The 17,793-nt window shown below is 46.1% G+C and overlaps 1 protein-coding gene across 1 annotated transcript in view; it reads left to right on the top strand.

The window, feature by feature from the left end:
* Window positions 1–17,793, top strand: part of LOC144120070 (uncharacterized) — a 90,347-nt gene that overhangs the window by 8,327 nt on the left and 64,227 nt on the right. Inside the window, exon 2 of the mRNA XM_077652535.1 lies at window positions 8,922–9,041. Within this exon, the coding sequence (XP_077508661.1) occupies window positions 8,936–9,041 (106 nt within the window). The 5' untranslated portion in view covers window positions 8,922–8,935. The remainder of the gene's footprint in view (window positions 1–8,921; window positions 9,042–17,793) is intronic.

The raw sequence follows: 17,793 nt of genomic DNA, 5'->3' as shown, positions 1-17,793 counted from the left end.
GCATGTAGCGGATAGCGTTGGGAAGAGTTTCGGCCAGGGCCATGGTCCTCCTAACCTTGAAAACCTGAGATTATGAATACTTATCTGTTTGCACAACTGCGAATACTCGGACACATCATTCAAAAAATTTAGGAGAATATCAAAAAGGCAACAATATATTTAGACTCTCCTTTCTTCCACAAGCAATCCGAAGGTGCACATCCTTATGCTACATCGTTGAATAATCGTCGCAGAACGATTGTTTCGCAATTGCGAAACCTGGCCTCGCTAAAAAGACTTCTTATCGCCGTCTGAACTTTGTTGCCTGTACTGATTTCTTTATTTAATATTGTGAAATGTCTGTGGTTTGCTACTATTATCTAACCTTAATGTGCCACACTGAACCATATTCTTAATTTTTTTCCTATCGACAACTCTATGCCTTTAATGTTCACCGTTGGCACTTAAAATAGCAATAGTTTTTACGTGCGTACCTTGCGCTTTCATTTGTGCTTCATGTAAGCACCTTCAACCCCAGTCCTGAAACGGCCTCGAAAATGAGGTTACAGGTATGTAACACAGAGCTGGGGTACCCGGGTTCGACCCCAGCCGCGCTGGCCGTGTTTGATGCGGGCAAAACGCAAAAGGTGCCCGTGTGCTGTGCGACGTCAGTGCATAATAAAGATAATAATATTATTAATAATAATAATAATAATAATAATAATAATAATAATAATAATAATAATAATAATAATAATAATAATAATAATTTGTTTTTTGTGGGAAAGGAAATGGCGCAGTATCTGTCTCATATATCGTTGGACACCTGAACCGCGCCGTAAGGGAAGGGATAAAGGAGGGAGTGAAAGAAGAAAGGAAGACAGAGGTGCCGTAGTGGAGGGCTCCGGAATAATTTCGACCACCTGGGGATCTTTAACGTGCACTGACATCGCACAGCACACGGGCGCCTTAGCGTTTTTCCTCCATAAAAACGCAGCCGCCGCGGTCGGGTTCGAACCCGGGAACTCCGGATCAGTAGTCGAGAGCCCTAACCACTGAGCCACCGCGGCGGGGTAATAAAGATCCCCAAGTAGTCGAATTTATTCCAGAGACCTCCACTACAGTAACTCATTCTCCCTTTCCTTTCTTCTTTTACTCCCTCCGTTATCCCTTTCCTTACGGTGCGGTTCGGGTGTCCACCGATATATCTGAGGCAATGCGTCATTTCCTATTTTAAAGATCCCCAAGTAGTCGAATTTATTCCAGAGACCTCCACTACAGTAACTCATTCTCCCTTTCCTTTCTTCTTTTACTCCCTCCGTTATCCCTTTCCTTACGGTGCGGTTCGGGTATCCACCGAGATATCTGAGACAATGCGTCATTTCCTATTTTTTAAACAGCGCAAACAACTGACGGGGAACACACAGGAAGAAACGACGACACAGGTGCTGAACAACTGGGATTTACTTAAGAAAAAACGCAAATAAATACATCGAGAGACGCGATAAAGACACTGCTCTCAAGGAGCCGATTCATACGATAAAATTTGCCGAAGGTGTATCGTTCAACACTCTTCTCCGTTTGTTTCTTGTAGTATGGGCGTTGTTTATCAGAATCCAATGTTCAGCGTTGCTGTTTATGGAGGACAAACGGGAGGTGCCTTAATGTGAGGCTAGGGGAACGCAAGAATACCTTAAAAGACCGTGTCAACGGCTTATCTGAGCGCTGCCCGTCCCGCAAGGAGAAGGAAAGAGGTGAGAAGAGCTAGAAAAAGCACAAATGCTCGTCAATGTTTCCTAAAACAAAGACCGTGTTTAGGCATGGCGATCAGATGGTCCGTGAGGTTTTGGATGCCTTCTATATAAGAAATTGCTCGAATCCCTGCATACGCCAAGCTTCCATCGCCTTGGCAGATTGGGTTTGATTTTTTTAGTTCTTCCTTGCAATGATTTTGATCCTTTATTCCTGCTTTTTCTTGACGTGTAACACGTGTTACTTGGCAAATTCTATCGTGTGACTCGGCTCTTTGAGAGCAGTGGAATTATCTGGTCTTGTGATGTGCTTATTTGTGTTTTTTTCGATATAAACCAGAGATGTTAGTTCAGCGCCAGTGTCGTCGTTTCGTTTCTTTCTGTGTTTTCCCCTTCCGGTGTTTGCGCTTTGTTCAAATATGAACGTCAACCAACTCACTCAATTTTTGGTGTTACTTAACTGCGTCATTATCTTTACTCAAAACCAATTTTCAATTTGTATATGTAACGTATAAAAAGCAGCAGTGCAATCTGCCTACACTAGCCCACTGCAGGAAAGCATGCGTGCTGACCCATGTTTTCTTCTTTGGAAGGTGTTCTTGCTTTCGTTCCTTTTCTGTGGTCAAATATTTCGCCTCGTGCTTCCTTACGCGCTCGTGCAGTCGGTCGCCTTTCGAGGTGAAGGTCTCGTCTGTAGCTTGCGAAGAAGATCTCTTTCTCGGCGATTGTAACTAGTACTCGCGGAAGGTTCCGCCGATGTAGACGCCATTATGTGGGGTCATAGTGACACAGCGTGTGAAATAATTAGAGATGAATCAAAGTCATCGTTCCAGCTCGGTCAGCGGGTGATAGAGACTTTCGCTTTGCCAATGCGCACCCGCTGATTGGCTCCGACGCGCCAGGCGTGCGCCCACTTCCCCGACACGCCACACCATCCGGCGTATTCACGGTGATTCTCACGTAGAAGGTAGAGTCTCCGGGGCGGGAAAATTACCGTAACCATCGCAGGAGCCGTCGCCCCGCCGGCGCGCTGTGCATTTTATATAGAATAAAGTAGGTTTTGCAAATTGTGCATGCTTTTACAGCAATGAATAAAGCGCATCATTGTTGAATTGCTAATTAGTCGAAAAAATCCTGTAATTATTTAGGCGGAAACATTTCGAGGCTCATGGAACGAAAATCTGTCCGCGGCTGTGACCGGATGTGTCACTCGTACATTAGAAGACATGTAATGAGAGAATTTTGACCTTGGCCGACATGGGCTAAACCCGATGTAAAACCGAATTTCACTGCTGCGGACACAAGGTGACCTCCAAATTTGGACCGAGCAACTCCCAAGTTTCGCTCAGCCGCCACCGAAATTTGACTTCCGCCTATTTGTCCCAAAATATACGGCCAATCTAATTCGACGACGGCGAACACAATGATGACCTCCAAAGTTGACCAATCCTAAACTTACCCACCAACCCCAGAATTTTTGCCGCAGCCAATTTGGACCAAAATCGATCTCCAGCCTAATTTCACTAAGGCGAACACGATGGTCACCTCCAAAGTTGCCCTGGATTATTCCCAAATTTGGCGCACCCAATCTTGAAATTAGAACTCAGCAGATTTGCACCAGAATCGATGCCCAGTCTAATTGGACTACGGCGAACGCGATGATGACCTCCAAATTTGCCCCGGGCCACACCCAAGTTTGGCCCACCCACCCTTGAAGTTTGACCTCGGCCGATTTGGACCAGAATCGATGTGCAGCCTAAATCGACTGCAAAAAACACATTGATGACCTCCAAATTTGGCCTGGGCCGCTTGAAAGACTCACAAACGACGCATAGGAAGGCACAAATGCTGTCGCATTATCGCACGTAAGGAGATTTAGGTGTTCCCCTGAAATTTTGCTTGCGTATGCATCGCGCGTACTGTTGCGAAAAAGAAGACAAGCAAACAGCACGGTGCGTGTGGGCTCCATTCTCAACATTTATTAAGGCGAAAGCCTCTCTTGCCCCATGAGTGGCGTGGACACAAGTTGTAGAAAGACCGTGTGCCCAAAAGTGTTCAGTGACCTTATGTGGAGCCAAGTAGCTGGTCGCTAGGAATCTTTTTTTTCTTCGCTGGTAATGGCAAACAGCTTTTTGCCTGATTCCAGCCGATTTATGCACCGAAAAGCGCAGCACCCACGCATTCTTCCATCTCTTTATGCAGGCATCAAATGCACAAGCCTCAATGCGCGACTGGAAATGCTGTGCACGTTTATCTCAGGCCATGAGAGCAAGTGCTACGTAATTCTCCGGACGGTCTGTGTGCCGGCGGCCGCGAGAAAGAATCGGGAGCGCGCTGGCGCACCGGCGCGGCAGCGAGAGTAAACAAATGCGGTACTTTTCCCGTTCCACTGACTTTAGTAGAAGGCTGCTTACCGCGCCGCCTGTGCGCACATGCTGGAAGCTCTCCCGGCCGGCCGCTCAATTTTCTTACAATTTCTTTTGGGGTGACGTGTCTGCATTCGCATCGCGTTATTGCAGCTGATAATATAAAACCCTGCGTAGTCTTCCCATCTGAACTCGACGATATCGTGAACCAACAATGACAAGAAATTGGAATCGAGAATTTTTGAACCTTCTTTATGCAGCACCGTGTGCGCTTATGCAGCTCCTAGATGAGCGGAATTGCACAAATGAAACCGGATGGACAAAACTCGCCGACAAAGAGCGGCGAAAATGCAGCCGTTAAATGCAGTCACGCGCTAAAACTAAATTAACATGGTGGGGGTGGTGGTGAAAAGCATTTATTAATCTATATATACAGACAGCTGCTCGGGGAGGGGCCCCTAGTGGTTCTCGCCCCTTACAATACAAGGCGGAGTCCCTCATTCCGGGGCCCCGTTGGTCCTGCCTGGTGCGCAGGTCCTGCGAACCAGGACCTTTTGGGCCGGTAGGTCATGGCAGCCGAGCGAGCCGCTTCCCAGCCCTCTCGGATAGGGAAATGGGTGATGGGCGGGGGAGAGAAGGGTTTTGCCTGCATGCCGAAATCATGTGAAAGGTGTCGGCTACCTCCCCACAGAATGAGCATATATGCAGCGGCTGTCAAAAAAAGAATCAAAGTGGTTGAGAACTGCCGGGCAAAGCAGGGTGTTTGTAAAGAGCCTAAGCAGAGCTCGTTCGCCAGCTTTATCCAGTTGCTTCAAAGGAACTGGGTAACGCCGGTGTTAGGCACGATAGTGCTCAGTAATGTATTTAAAAGAGAGAAGAGGGCTGTGATCTGGGTTAAGATCCTCCCAAGAAACGCCTGGTGCCCGGTAAGTGAGTGCGCGGGCTGCCTCATGGGCGGCTTCGTTACCTGGAATGTATTGGTTGGCGGGGACCCATATGATTGAGCGATGAGTTGGATCGCAATCGCGCTACTGAGGGGGAGAATTTGGTGACCAAGTGGAGTGATCCAACAGAACTCAAAGTTACGACAGGCTATGCGAGAGAATGTGAAGATGAATTTAGAGTCGGGTGGGAGGCTGAGAGGGTGATCGCAACCTTCTGCGCATGAGTTGAGCTGGGCGCTCTGAATGAGAGGCCGTCTACCTGTTTTCGGTCGTGTATGACTGCAGCGGTGGACCATTCCCCCTAGAGTGGTAGGGGCCTGCAATGTCAACGTAGAAGACGTGTTTCTTTGAGCCATAGTGGCGGTGCAGGAACATCCACCAGCGCCTGGCGCCGGCCATTATGGTCCTCCTTGTTCATCTTAGTACTCGAGAAAATATTCAAGAGAGCCCTAAACCTCCCGATCTCCCCTTCCAATGCGCGACTACACGGGATGGGGGTGGTAAACACCTATCAAGAACTTCGCGAGGCGCATCTTGTTAACATGCAAGATGGTAAAATTCGTCACGGAAACAAACTTCATTCGTCAAATCCGTGTATTTGGTGATAGCGCTTAAGCAAAACGCCCTAATGATTTGGTTCGTTTAAAATTTACTTATTTTAATTTATTGTATGGGCAATAAATTGTACTACCCGTGGGGCAGGACAAAAGAAGGTAATCAGACGCCTAACAAGGCCCTGGCCTCACTGGACGCAACAGCTGCGGGTACAAAACATATGTAGACAGTGCGTTTAATTGCAAACAGCTCTTTTACCTTTGTGAATGCACCTATAGTTTTGTAGCTTTAAGAATTCTTGAGACTCAACAAGTGCAAAGCGAGGCCCTTTTCTCTTCGTGCGTGTCATGTATAATCCATACCAAAAATTCACATCCGCAGTCATGCATCTGGATTCGACGGGAATGCTTTCGCAGGAATTCGTTGTTTGAGATGGCAGCCAGAAGTAAAAATATTTAGATAAGTGAACAGTTGCTATCATAATGTTCGCTGTTCGACTCCTTAGGCTAGAAGAATGAGGCGCTGCCTTAAAACTTGGGTGAGGGTGGAAGGCCAGCCCGCGGCGTAAGGGAACTACCTAATGGCTCCCCGAATTTATCTTTTGTTGTATGTATTGTTAATCTTGATGACCGATTCGTGGCGTGTTCTGGCAATAAATCCGCTCTGCCGATGTGACCCCGATGAGTAAATAAAACTGCTGGGCAGAGCAAAGATTTGCTGAATACAGACCTCCGAGTTCCACATAACTGTACTTTACACGCGAGAAACATTGTCTTTGCAAGGCATTTTACCCTTGCGCCGGAAAAAAAAGTTGTCTATGTTGTCGTGGAGAAACGTAAGCATTACGTCCAACACAGGAATTGCGTAGAACGTTCTATATGGGGCATAGCCGCACTTGAGCCTTGAGGAACCTTCATTGTCACTCACTTCTGGATAACGCGCCGGTCTTCTGTCGCCGTTTTTGATGCGCAGCGAAGCACGTCACTAGTGCCGGCTACATAGGGGCCGAAGCCAGGACGTACTACTGAAAACGCAGGAACCTTCGCCTCAGTCGTGCATCGCCACCGCCTGTCCGCTGGCTGTCACGTTGGTGCACCAATAAATATCTTCACGTTCATGGAGGAGGCCGCACCTCTAGTGCGTGCTGCAAAAGGCTGCTCTTCGGCACGTCGCCGGCGCTGGCCACGCGTTGCGCTGCAGGTGCTTCAGATGGTCCCGCGTTCAGCCGATTTTCTCCTTCGCACTTGTGAGCCCGTCGTTCACACTTTAGCTACACTCTTAAGGTCTGTTTCGCTCTTTGCAGAGTCCTAGCGCGCTCCCGGCGCTGAGCGCCCTTCCAAACAGTCGCGGCGCCGGTCTAAGGCGATAAATAATATAAAGACGACGAAGTTACATGTACCGCGAAAGGGGTTCAAGCTGAAGGAATAGAGACACTTTACTTTTGGATGCGTGCTTTCTTGTTTGTAATGATGTGTAAGACGTTATTAAACACGGACTACCATGTCGCTTTTTTCTGCGACCGCTAAATAATTATAATCGAATTTATTTCTCGAGCTGTTTCGACTTCAAGAGCCGGAAGATCAACAGACGTCAAAGTGCGGTTATAGATCACGTGAGGCATGAAAAAAAAATCAATATAAACCTGGCCCTATATTCGTTGTCATTCCGCCTCTTGAGGAACGTTCACTGCAGCACTGTAGTGAATTGAAACGATGAGGCAGCGATTATATATACATTTTTTTCATGCCTCACGTGACATATAGCCACATTTTGACGTCACAGCCATCGTTCCAATGTTGAAACCAAAAACGAAAATGCATGACAGAAAAATTCGATTACAAATTATTTTGCGGTAATAGGCCAATACCACATGGTGATTCCCACCTAGTAGCGACTTCCGCATCATTGCAGAGCAGAAAACATGCCAGCAAAAATTATGTGTCTATACTCCTTTAACACAAGCAGCACAGTTAACTGCCCAATACTGGAGTCGTATTGGCAAAGGCCTGCCGTATAAAGAGCCAAGATGGAATTATCCTTTTGCAATATTGGGCGATTACCTGTGTGCTTGATGGAAGGCATGGCGATGGACCATTGTAAATTGTCGCCTATGCACTTCTTGTGCATCTGCGCCCGCAATAAACATCACGGCCGTGAAAAACTGCGGCAATGGGCTTCAGGTCTAAGGATATCGGCAATAATTTTCCTCGAGCAGGTCATGGTTCCAATCGTGTTCGCGGGCTAAATTTTTTTCTGTTGGATGCTATTCGGACGGAATCTTCCAGGATATCTTGGGTTAGCTCGCCCTCATTTTCGGCATTGGGTCCGCTGTGGTTTTAAGACATTGTAAGTTTTAGTTTGGTGCGAATTAGAGATTGCAAGTAAACTACCTACCGGCATTAAATTTTTTGTTCTTCAAGGCTTAAATAAAGAATTATCGGGAAATGAAAAAAACGTTATCCCTGAAGCCACATGCTAGGTAATTTACGAGGTAATTTAGGAGCATTAAGGCAAGAATTTTAAAATTTTAGCTGAACAAATGTTGAAGACAGCGTTATGTCTCGAATTGTCGAGACAGACTTTATCCCCTTTGAATTACTAGTCCAAGTTTTGTGGAGAAACAATTTGAAGGCCTTTATACGTGGTAAAATCCTCCAGTCACTTTTTCTCGTTAGGAATCCCAAATAATTAAGGCAGCAATGTAAATGTGTCACGCAATAGTAGTGGAATTCAGTTCTTATTTTTCGGATAGTGAGGTTTTCGGGGCTGTCTGCTCTCGTTCACTTAGCTCATTCTTCTCGACCAAAACCGAAAACTAACAAAACGCTTCCATAGCTGAGAGCGTCCTTTTTTCATCATTACTGCTCATACTCATGTTCAACGACAGGTCGTTTTTTTTGCAAACACGCGTTCAAATTTAGTACGATGACACACGCAGATTGACAGTATGATTTAATATGATTTAGTATGGCAGACTGATTTAGTATGCTGACACGCGCAGTATGACACACACAGATTTATTATGATGACCAAGGTTACAACAAAGGGTTTGTCTTCATACGAACGACTGCGATAATACAAGGCGAGGATTATTTGAGCTCCTGATTTCTGAGGGGAAGGCAGCACTTTAGCTGCGCGAGAGGAGAAGTGGTTTTAGGAGACAAAATGGCGCGGGGTCGCATGTTGTCTAGAAAGCTATTTTACAGCTCCGGGGCTCGAAATGGTTCTCGGTCGGAGGCTCCTGCCTACTAATGTACCAATATATGTTCACCCCCCGTCCCCCCCTTTGTGAGGTACAAAGGTAACATTTATAATATGATTTACAGGTTCTTCAAGGAGAATGCATTTAATGTCCGCTTATGTGGGGGTTCTTCTTTACATCATTCAGTATAAGTCATTGGCGCTTGGAAGTGGCTTCCCGTCCGACACGATTGCCTTTAACTCAGGTAAGTTCAACTCACTTTTGTCCGCATACATCACGCGGGATCGTGAGCATAAAACCTTTTTGCCATACGTAGGACATAACGCCAGCGGTTACATGACACAAAAAAAATTCTGAAAAACATGCATCTCTGTGAGCCGGCTGCATTTCAGCTTACTTTAGCATGACATACAGATAGCAGCGTTTCTAATAGAAACTACGCTGTTACTTTCACAGCGAGAGGTTGTGTTGGAGAGGGGGCGCACGGAATTGATGCGGAGCGTGCCTACGCGTTTTAAAGGAAGATCAAGAAAATCAATGCTGTAATAAATGACAAAGTGCATACGTGAGGGACAGGTTCTCTCTACTTGAATTATCTAAGAGGAATATGTAAAAGCAGTTAAGACGAATACACGTGACCGGCAGTACAGTTGGAAGCCAAGAAAGTGAAATAGTAAACGTATGCTCTAATGTAGAACAGACTAGGAACTACACACCACAGCAGTAAGTGACAGGACGGAAACCTGAAGCGTCCTTTTTTTGACCAAAAAGACTGCAGGAAGAACGACGTGTCTGGGGCCACGCAACGAACCGTACATAGCACGCGGAAGCATAATCCTAATATGGCGGACAGAGTGCGAAGTCGGGCGCTGGCCTTCCTGGCACCCAGAAAGAAATTCCTTTGATTTATTTGATGAGGAAAATTGAGATCGCAGATTTATTTGATGACGAAAACTGACATCGATTTCTTTACGAATTTGCATCTGCCTTTCGTTCCCCATCTGCTCATGATAACAAAGTAGTGTGACTGGTCGCTAGCGGTACTTTCGTATCGGTGATAAGCAAGGACTTGCAAACAAAACAAGATCTGATAACCACAATTTCATGCAACTGCATGCATTGCCGGCCAACCTAACTTTTTCAATATGAGCGGCAAGGATTAACATTTCTCATCAAGCGCAGTTCGTAGATCTCTATTCTCGGATTGCGAAGGGGAATACGGGTACCGGTCTCTACAATCAAGACTAGACGCCACTAGGCTTATGAATCTATTCTCGAATAAAGCTGTGACCATGGGCAGAGAGGCGCGCGGTTCTCAAATCGGATGGAGAAAGGTGCTAGATGTGAGGCTGATAACGGCACCATGTATCCCGAACCCGACTAACTAAATACTTGACCAGTACAAGGATGTTTCTGGTCATTTGCAGACAGTGCATATACAACTAGTCTCTTGAGAAGACGATTTTGCAACTCAACAAGCTACAAAATATCCAACCTGCTGTCATAATATGTCAGCTGGTATCTACGATTGCCACCCCAAAAGCAGTGCCCCCCGCCCCTTTCTACTGAAAATGAACACATGATCGAGAATACTTGTGCATACTTTGGGCGTCTAACCTCGTGTAAATCCCTTCCTGGCTCCGGTGTCTAAAATTTGTAGCATCATCAAAGAAACGGGAGCCTCTTGTGCGTTTCGAGTTTCGAGTTGTGTAGAGAATTGCAGCAAGTTCCACTTGAAGAATGGAATGCGCTGACCATCAAAGTGTGTGTTGCGAGAGATGTGCGTTAGCAGTACTGGTTATAAATTTTGCTTTTACAATGATCGGCATCCCACTACATCATTAGACTTTCAGTTAGCTTTCGTCGTTGGATATGGTAGGTGGACGCTTCTTGAGGGTGGAGAAGGAGGTGGGAGAGTGAGTCGAGGCTTCTACAGGCTGGATGTGGGTGGAGATGTGTACATGCTTACTTATGGGTGGCCGGAGTGAACCCACCGGACGTTGCCCCGGAGGAGGCACTTACGCGGTCCCCCCGAAGGTGCCTTGACTGTGAAGGTGGAGGCGTGCATGCACGCACGCACACACACAAAGCGGGTTTATTTTCTGGAATTAGGCGATGACGCAGTATAAGTGAAGCAAACTTTCATCGGAACGTTGACATGCGCAATTGAAAAGCATTATTGGTGTGGCGAAAAAAGAGCCTAGCAGTGTTTCAGAGGGTGATGAAGCGAGTTCTAAAGTAGTAGTAGTAAGTGGTTTTATTAAAATAATAAAAAATAGGCAAATTTTTTTTAGACTCGTCATCTGCCATCGATACGGAAGCACCTGAGCTGGGGCAGCGTAAATAAAGGATAACAGGCAGAATGGAGAATTAAAATGAAAGAGGTGAGGGGACAGGAAGAGAGGATGGGGGAGAGGTAATATACACAAATTATTTACACAATAAGAAATGTGGGCAGGTTGGGAGCGTGACTAGTTCATGATGGAGCCCGAGTTCTAAAGGCCATTTTAGATTTCTTTTGAGAGGCGTCGGTCGATTACATCCTTGTCTACTCAAAAAAAGAATAATACAGGCCCCGAACTTGATAAAGGTACCAACGCCATTAACAACAAGCAAACTGAAACTGAGTTTTAAGAAAACTGAGTTTGTTTATAGCGGTACCTCCCACAGAAAAGTGGACAGTACAAGGAAGGATGCAAAACAAGTTCCTAAGGCCACAACTACAAGTGGAGAATAAAATGGCTGTCGTTTAGCTCTGTTTAAACCTGGAGTAATCCGATAGCAACAGCTGGCCCAGTGGAACTCGCTGAGTCGAATTGCGACGTCAGTCTTTCGCCGCTGCGTTTCGCTGGGCGATCCTTCTTCATCTTCGTCCCTGGACGTGGATTCACTCTCTCCCCCTCTCCACTCCTCCCCCACTCGGTTTCGCTGGCGCACCGCGCCGCCGGCAGCTGACACTGGTCAAGGCGCCGCCACGCTGAAGGCTCGAAATGCCAGCGTAATGTAGGCGCGTGGCGCGCACACCAGCTGCGTTCTCTGACGTCACTCCGCGTATGCGCACAACTGATGAGGCGGGCGGCGTCTGTTCCGCCGTCGGCCTAGCGGCGAAGCGCGCGGAGCGCGCGGAGCGCGCACCAGCAGCGGGCTATGACGTCACTGCGCGCATGCGCACAGCTGGCGGAGCGGTGGTTCCACGGCTCAGCGCGCAGCCACGCTGACCTCGTTAAGTGGCTGGCGTAGCGTAGCTACCGCTACAAAACAACGTCGACGCATTGCGAGTTCTTGCTTCTTGCACGGCATATTCACAACATAATCAAGGAGTGCCCTATGAACGAATCAGTAGGGAGGTTGCTTCAGACTACTAAAGCTGGTGATGCTCCCGCCGATTCCTTCAGAATAGATGGTGTGAGGCAGTGCCAAACGACCGAATATTTCCCTTGTGGTGAAACCTTCTCCTTAAAGTATCATGTTTCTAACTTTTCCAAGTTTTCAATTTACTATTCGGGCTATAGCTCGAGCGCTGTGGTCTACCATTGACTTCATGAAATCAGAAGTGAAATCGCTTACGTTGAGGTTTCCCGCTCACGGATATTCTTAATGCCAGAAAAACCCATACAACCGTAGAGACCCTATCGCGTTCCGGGAGTTCGGCAGTTATGTATTTTCTAGCGTGCATGCAATTCACCATATTCAAGATGTTTAGCATTTATCAGGACCCTAATCGCTCGTTTATTCATTTAGTACCAAAAATACGCGTGTCTAACCCGATATCTTTTTCTGGCAAAAACTCAATTATCCGGTTTGGCGTCCAAACTATATCTGGTAATGGTAGAGGTGTGAAAACATTCTCTTTTTTAGGCTTGTGCCAACTTTATTTCACCTTCAGGCCAATGAGTCACCTTAGAACTAAACTAAATAAAGTGAAAATGGCAAAAAATGCGAATTGTGTATAGAGGTTAGAGTTTGCACATTTTCCTGTCATTTCGGATGGATGAAAGCGGTGAAGCAGCTCGCGCGCGATAAAAATAAAGGGTATCATGCTATATGAATGATCTGCTTTCTGCTCCCGAGCTGCCGACTTCGGCGTTTTGATCATTTTATAGCTTTTGAACATTACTGGACAAAGTTATGCTCTGAAAGATCGGCGCCTTGACAACAATAATAAATATATAACAGCACTGTTTACATGTTTTGAATGCAAAAGTCGAGGCTTGGTGGCTAGTGTGTCCTGTAAGAAAGCTTCTACGAGGTTCCTCGAACAAGTGATGTAATGATGTAGATCGAACAAATGTAATGATGTAGATCTGATCGAAGAAAAGACCCAGAACATGCAAAGTCCGTAGAGGATATAGGGCTAGGACAGAAGAAGGAGATTTGGTTTGGTTTGGTTTATGAGGGTTTAACGTCCCAAAGCGACTCAGGATATAAGAGACACCGTAGTGAAGGGGTTCGAGAGTTTGGACCACGTGGGGTTCTTTAACGTGCACTGACATTGCACAGTACACGGGCCTCTAGAATTTCGCCTCCATCGAAATTCGACCACCGCGGCCGGGATCGAACCCACGACTTTCGAGCCAGCAGCCGAGCGCCATAACCACTCAGCCACCGCGGCGGCTGTGGAAGAAGATTTAAACGAGAATATTTATTATAATTTACGAAGGTGGGCCTCTCTGCATTTTTTTGCTATGTACTGCTTTTTATCTGCCTAAATTTTGCCCGATAATATCTGGCATTGTTTCTTGCTTGTGAGACGAGTCCACCTCTTGGGAGCGTGACAGTATTCGAGGGCACAACAACAACACCCACCGTAAGTGTAGTGGACGCATTGGCAACGGTTACTTCTACTGCCAAGAAGCAGTATTACCACAACCTTTTTGACTCGACCGGAAATGCGGTGTTGTTTGTGTGAAATAAAGTCTGCCCCATGTTTGTTTTTGTTGAAAGAAAAAAGTTGCGTTAAGATTTTTCATGCGCACGAATACCTACATATCTCCTAAGTTATGCTCAGGGCAAGCAAAGAGGTTCTTTACAAGTATTGCTTAAGATAGACGCAAAGATAGACGCATTATTCAAAATTTTCTTCTATAACATTGTGCCGTTTGCGTTATCTCAGAGCAGTCGATAATTAAAAACATCACACGAAGACTACATGCACAACCTTCTGGGGATGAGAGGATTGATTGGAGGTGGCAGTAGCACACGCAACCTGCGAATTGCAGTGCGCTAGGTAGCAGGCCTGAGCCTACGGCTTTTGCAAATCAGTGTTTATAGCCAACATATACTACATTTGGAATAACAAAGGAGCTTAATCTGCAAGGCACGAAAAAGCTGCTCTAGCACCCAAGATAGCGGCCTTAAAAAAAAACAATTTGACAGACGTATGAGCCAAATATCCGGCTCTATGGTTACTGATGGCTTTCACTTGGTGTGGAATAGATGCGGAAATTCCAGATATATGCATTCAGGGTCCTAAAAATCGCGAATATGACTACCATCTCGAAGAATAATTTTCATGCCAACGACGACCGTATGCTGGAGACAGCCTTCAGTAACGTTGTTTCATGCGCAAGCTGACGCAAGGGTATGTGGAAAGCTCAAGACGAAGACGAACAGCGAGTGTTGCAGAGGACAAAGCGAACATTACTTAAACACTTATGTTCTAACGATTGGCGAGCCTCACATTGCTACAAGAAGCACCAACCTAAGAGTACGACGTGCCTGCTGTGCGGCTTACTGCGACTTTTACACTGAAAAGGAAGAGGGAACTACTCGCTTTTTACACGTCAAAGGCTCAAGCATGTTGAGCTTCATCATATCAGCCTCACTACGCCCACTACCGGGCCAAGACCTCTCCCATGCTTTCCAATTAACCCGGTCCTTTGTCAGCTGTGGCCAACGTATCCTCGAAAACTTCATAATTTCACCTCCTACCTAACCTTCTGCCGTCCCCTGCTCTTAGAATCTACTCCGTGTTCTTTCTATACCACCGGTTATCTTTATTTCACATTTTATACCCAGCCGGGGCACATTTCTTCCTCCTGATTTCGATTAGGATATTATTCCGTGTTTGGTCCCTCACCCACTCTGCCAGCTTCCGGTCTCTTAACGTTACACCTATCATTTTTCTTTCCACAGCTCGCAGTGTTGTCCTTAACCTAATCTGAACCCTTTTCGTTTGCCTCTAATTTTCTGCCTCCTAGGAGTGCACCAGTAAAATGCAGCTGTTGTAAATTTTACTGTTGAGGATATGAGGATATTGGTAAACTGACGTTCAATGTCTGAGAGAACCTGTCATATGCGCTGCACGGCAATCTCATTCTTGTAGATATTTTGCTCTCGTGATTCGGATCTGCATTATTTACCTGACCTAAGTAGAAGTATTCCCTTACTACTTCTAGCACTACGCTATCGATTGTGAACTACTGTTCCCTTGCGAGGCTATTGAACACTACTTTGGTTTTCTGCATGTTAATTTTCACACCCACCGTTCTGCTCTGCCTGTCTAACTCATTGACCATGCTTTGCAGGTCATCTCCTGAGTGACATTGTACGGCAATGCTATCAGAGAGTTCAAATTACTTAGGTATTCTTCATTAACTGTTATCTCCACATGTTCCAGATTATAGCCTCGGAACACCTTCTGCAATTAGGCGGAGAACAGCATTGGCGAGATCCTGTCTGCCAGACTGACACCCTTTTTCATTGGAATTATATTGCGGTCCATGTGGGCTGTGCAGTCGTGTAGATATCTTCCCGCAATTCAACATAATATTCTCCTACAACTTGATTCCGCATTGCCAGCTGCAAGACTGCTGTGGTTTCCACTGAGGGGACTGCTTTCTCGTAATCAATGAAAGCTGTATTAGGGCTTGATTATATACTGCGCATTTCGCTATCACTTAACTGAGAATGTGAATATAATTTATTGTCGAGTATTCTTTACGATAGCCTGCCTGAACATTTGGTTGATTTAAATCTAAGGTTACCCTAACTCTATTTGCGGTTACCTTTGTAAGTTAATTGTAGGCAATAGACAGTAAGTTGATTGGTTTGTAATTTTTCAAGCCTTTGTCATTTCCTTTTTTTTATGAATTAAGCTGTTGCCATTCTTCCAAGTTCCTAATACGCTCGAAGGCATCGGCATTGCATATACAGGGTGGCTGTTTTTTCTAACACAGTCTCCCCTCCGTCCTTCAACAGTTCTGCTGCTACCTGCAGCTCTCCAGCCACTTTCCCTCTTTCGATTGCTCTCAATGGTTTCTTTGCTTGCTTTTTCGTTACTGGCGGGATGTCCCATTGCTGTGCACTACCGGCTCTATCCCTCACGTTCTGCTGCATTGGCTATTGTATATATTTGTGTACAGCTCATCTACTATTTTAACCATTTTAACGATATTGCTAATGACATTGCCCTCTTTGAATCTTAACCCATACATCTGTTTTCTACCTATGCCTCGTTTGCCTTTCATCGATTTTAAGCTACCTCCATTCCTTAGAGCATGCTCGATTCCCTATATATTAAACTTGCTGACGTCAGCCACCTTGTGCTTATTGATTAACTTTGATAGCTCTGCTAGTTCTATTCTCTCTGTAGCATTAGGCGATTTCATGCTTTGGCGTTTCTTGATCACATCTTTTGTCTCCTGAGATAACTTTATGGTATCTTGTCAAGCCATACTACTTCACACTTCTACTGCGCACTCCGTAATGATAGCTTTAGTTATAGAGTATAGTCCACTCTTTGACCATTAAACATCTATTCTTCAGTTAAGCCTTAATATCTGTTCTGCAGCGATATCCTGAATTCATCTACTTTCTATCTGACCGCTAACTCGTTGACGGGCTTCCGCTTCGCTATTTTCTCAAATTCCCGTGTAAATTTTGACCTAATTCAAGACTTAACCTTCCTGCTTTCGCTAGAGCGCAGTTTTCCGATGACCACCACATCCTGCGCAATGCCAAAGTCAGCGCATACTACGAAGTCTATTTCAGTTTTAGACTAATCATTAAGGCTCTTCCGCGTCAACTTCTTGTTTTCTCGTTTGCGGGAGAAGGTATTCATGATCCGTAGAATATGTCTTGCTGCAAACTCTACTCCCCTATTGTTCTTCGCTGTAGGAGGACAAGCTTTAGGAAGAGGGCAGCGATGGCTTAGATGTGGAGCATCAGCCTCCCGTGGAAGCGCATGGGGGTTCGAATCCTTTTGCTGCGCAATTCTCCACAGGTTAAAAAAAAATCCGCGTGAAGCGGCCTTATCTCAGTGACCACAGCCGACAACGCACTCCCTCACCAGAACAAGATTTGGCCACCGCGTTGTGGTACTTGACCACAACCTTCAATGAAAAAACGAACAACCATCGGCCTTCAGTCCCCAGCGTTTGCGGAGCAACTGATAGAGGCGGCGGCAGTCAGACTATGACGCGGCGGAACGAATTAAAAATCTCCGACTCCAGACGGACCGTGGTCGGAATAATTATCTGGAGCACTCCACTTTGCTTTCCTCATAGCCTGATACGCTTTGGCGCTTCTAACATCGTAATTCATAAACCTAATTGAAACTGCTTGATGTGGCACGTGCAGGCTGGTTGTGGTGCTGGTGGTGGTGAAAAGCATTTATTTGGCTATATTTACCGAGAGGTGCTTGGGAAGAGGCCCCAAGTAGGTCGCGCCCCTTACCATACAGGGCGGAGTCCCTCATTCCGGGATCCCGTTGTTCTTGACCGCTGCGCAGTTCCACCGAACCAGGGCCTGTTGGGCTCATAGTTCCTAGCAGCCGAACAGGGCCACCTCGCAGTAAGGGGTGATGGGAGAGAAAAGGATTTGCCTCCATGCCCACACCATATAGAAGGCGTCGGCCACCTCTCCACAGAATAACTACCGGCCGGCAAAAAGGATCAAAATGCTTGAGAAAAGCCGGAAGAACTGCAGGGTGTTTGTAAAGAGCCTAAGGATATTTCGTTCATCAGCTTTATCCAGTCCCTTCATAAGATCCCAGT

This window comes from Amblyomma americanum, chromosome 2 (genome assembly GCF_052857255.1).
Source record: "Amblyomma americanum isolate KBUSLIRL-KWMA chromosome 2, ASM5285725v1, whole genome shotgun sequence".
In the NCBI taxonomy this organism is placed as follows: domain Eukaryota; kingdom Metazoa; phylum Arthropoda; class Arachnida; order Ixodida; family Ixodidae; genus Amblyomma; species Amblyomma americanum.
This window is presented reverse-complemented; position numbering and strand designations above follow the sequence as displayed.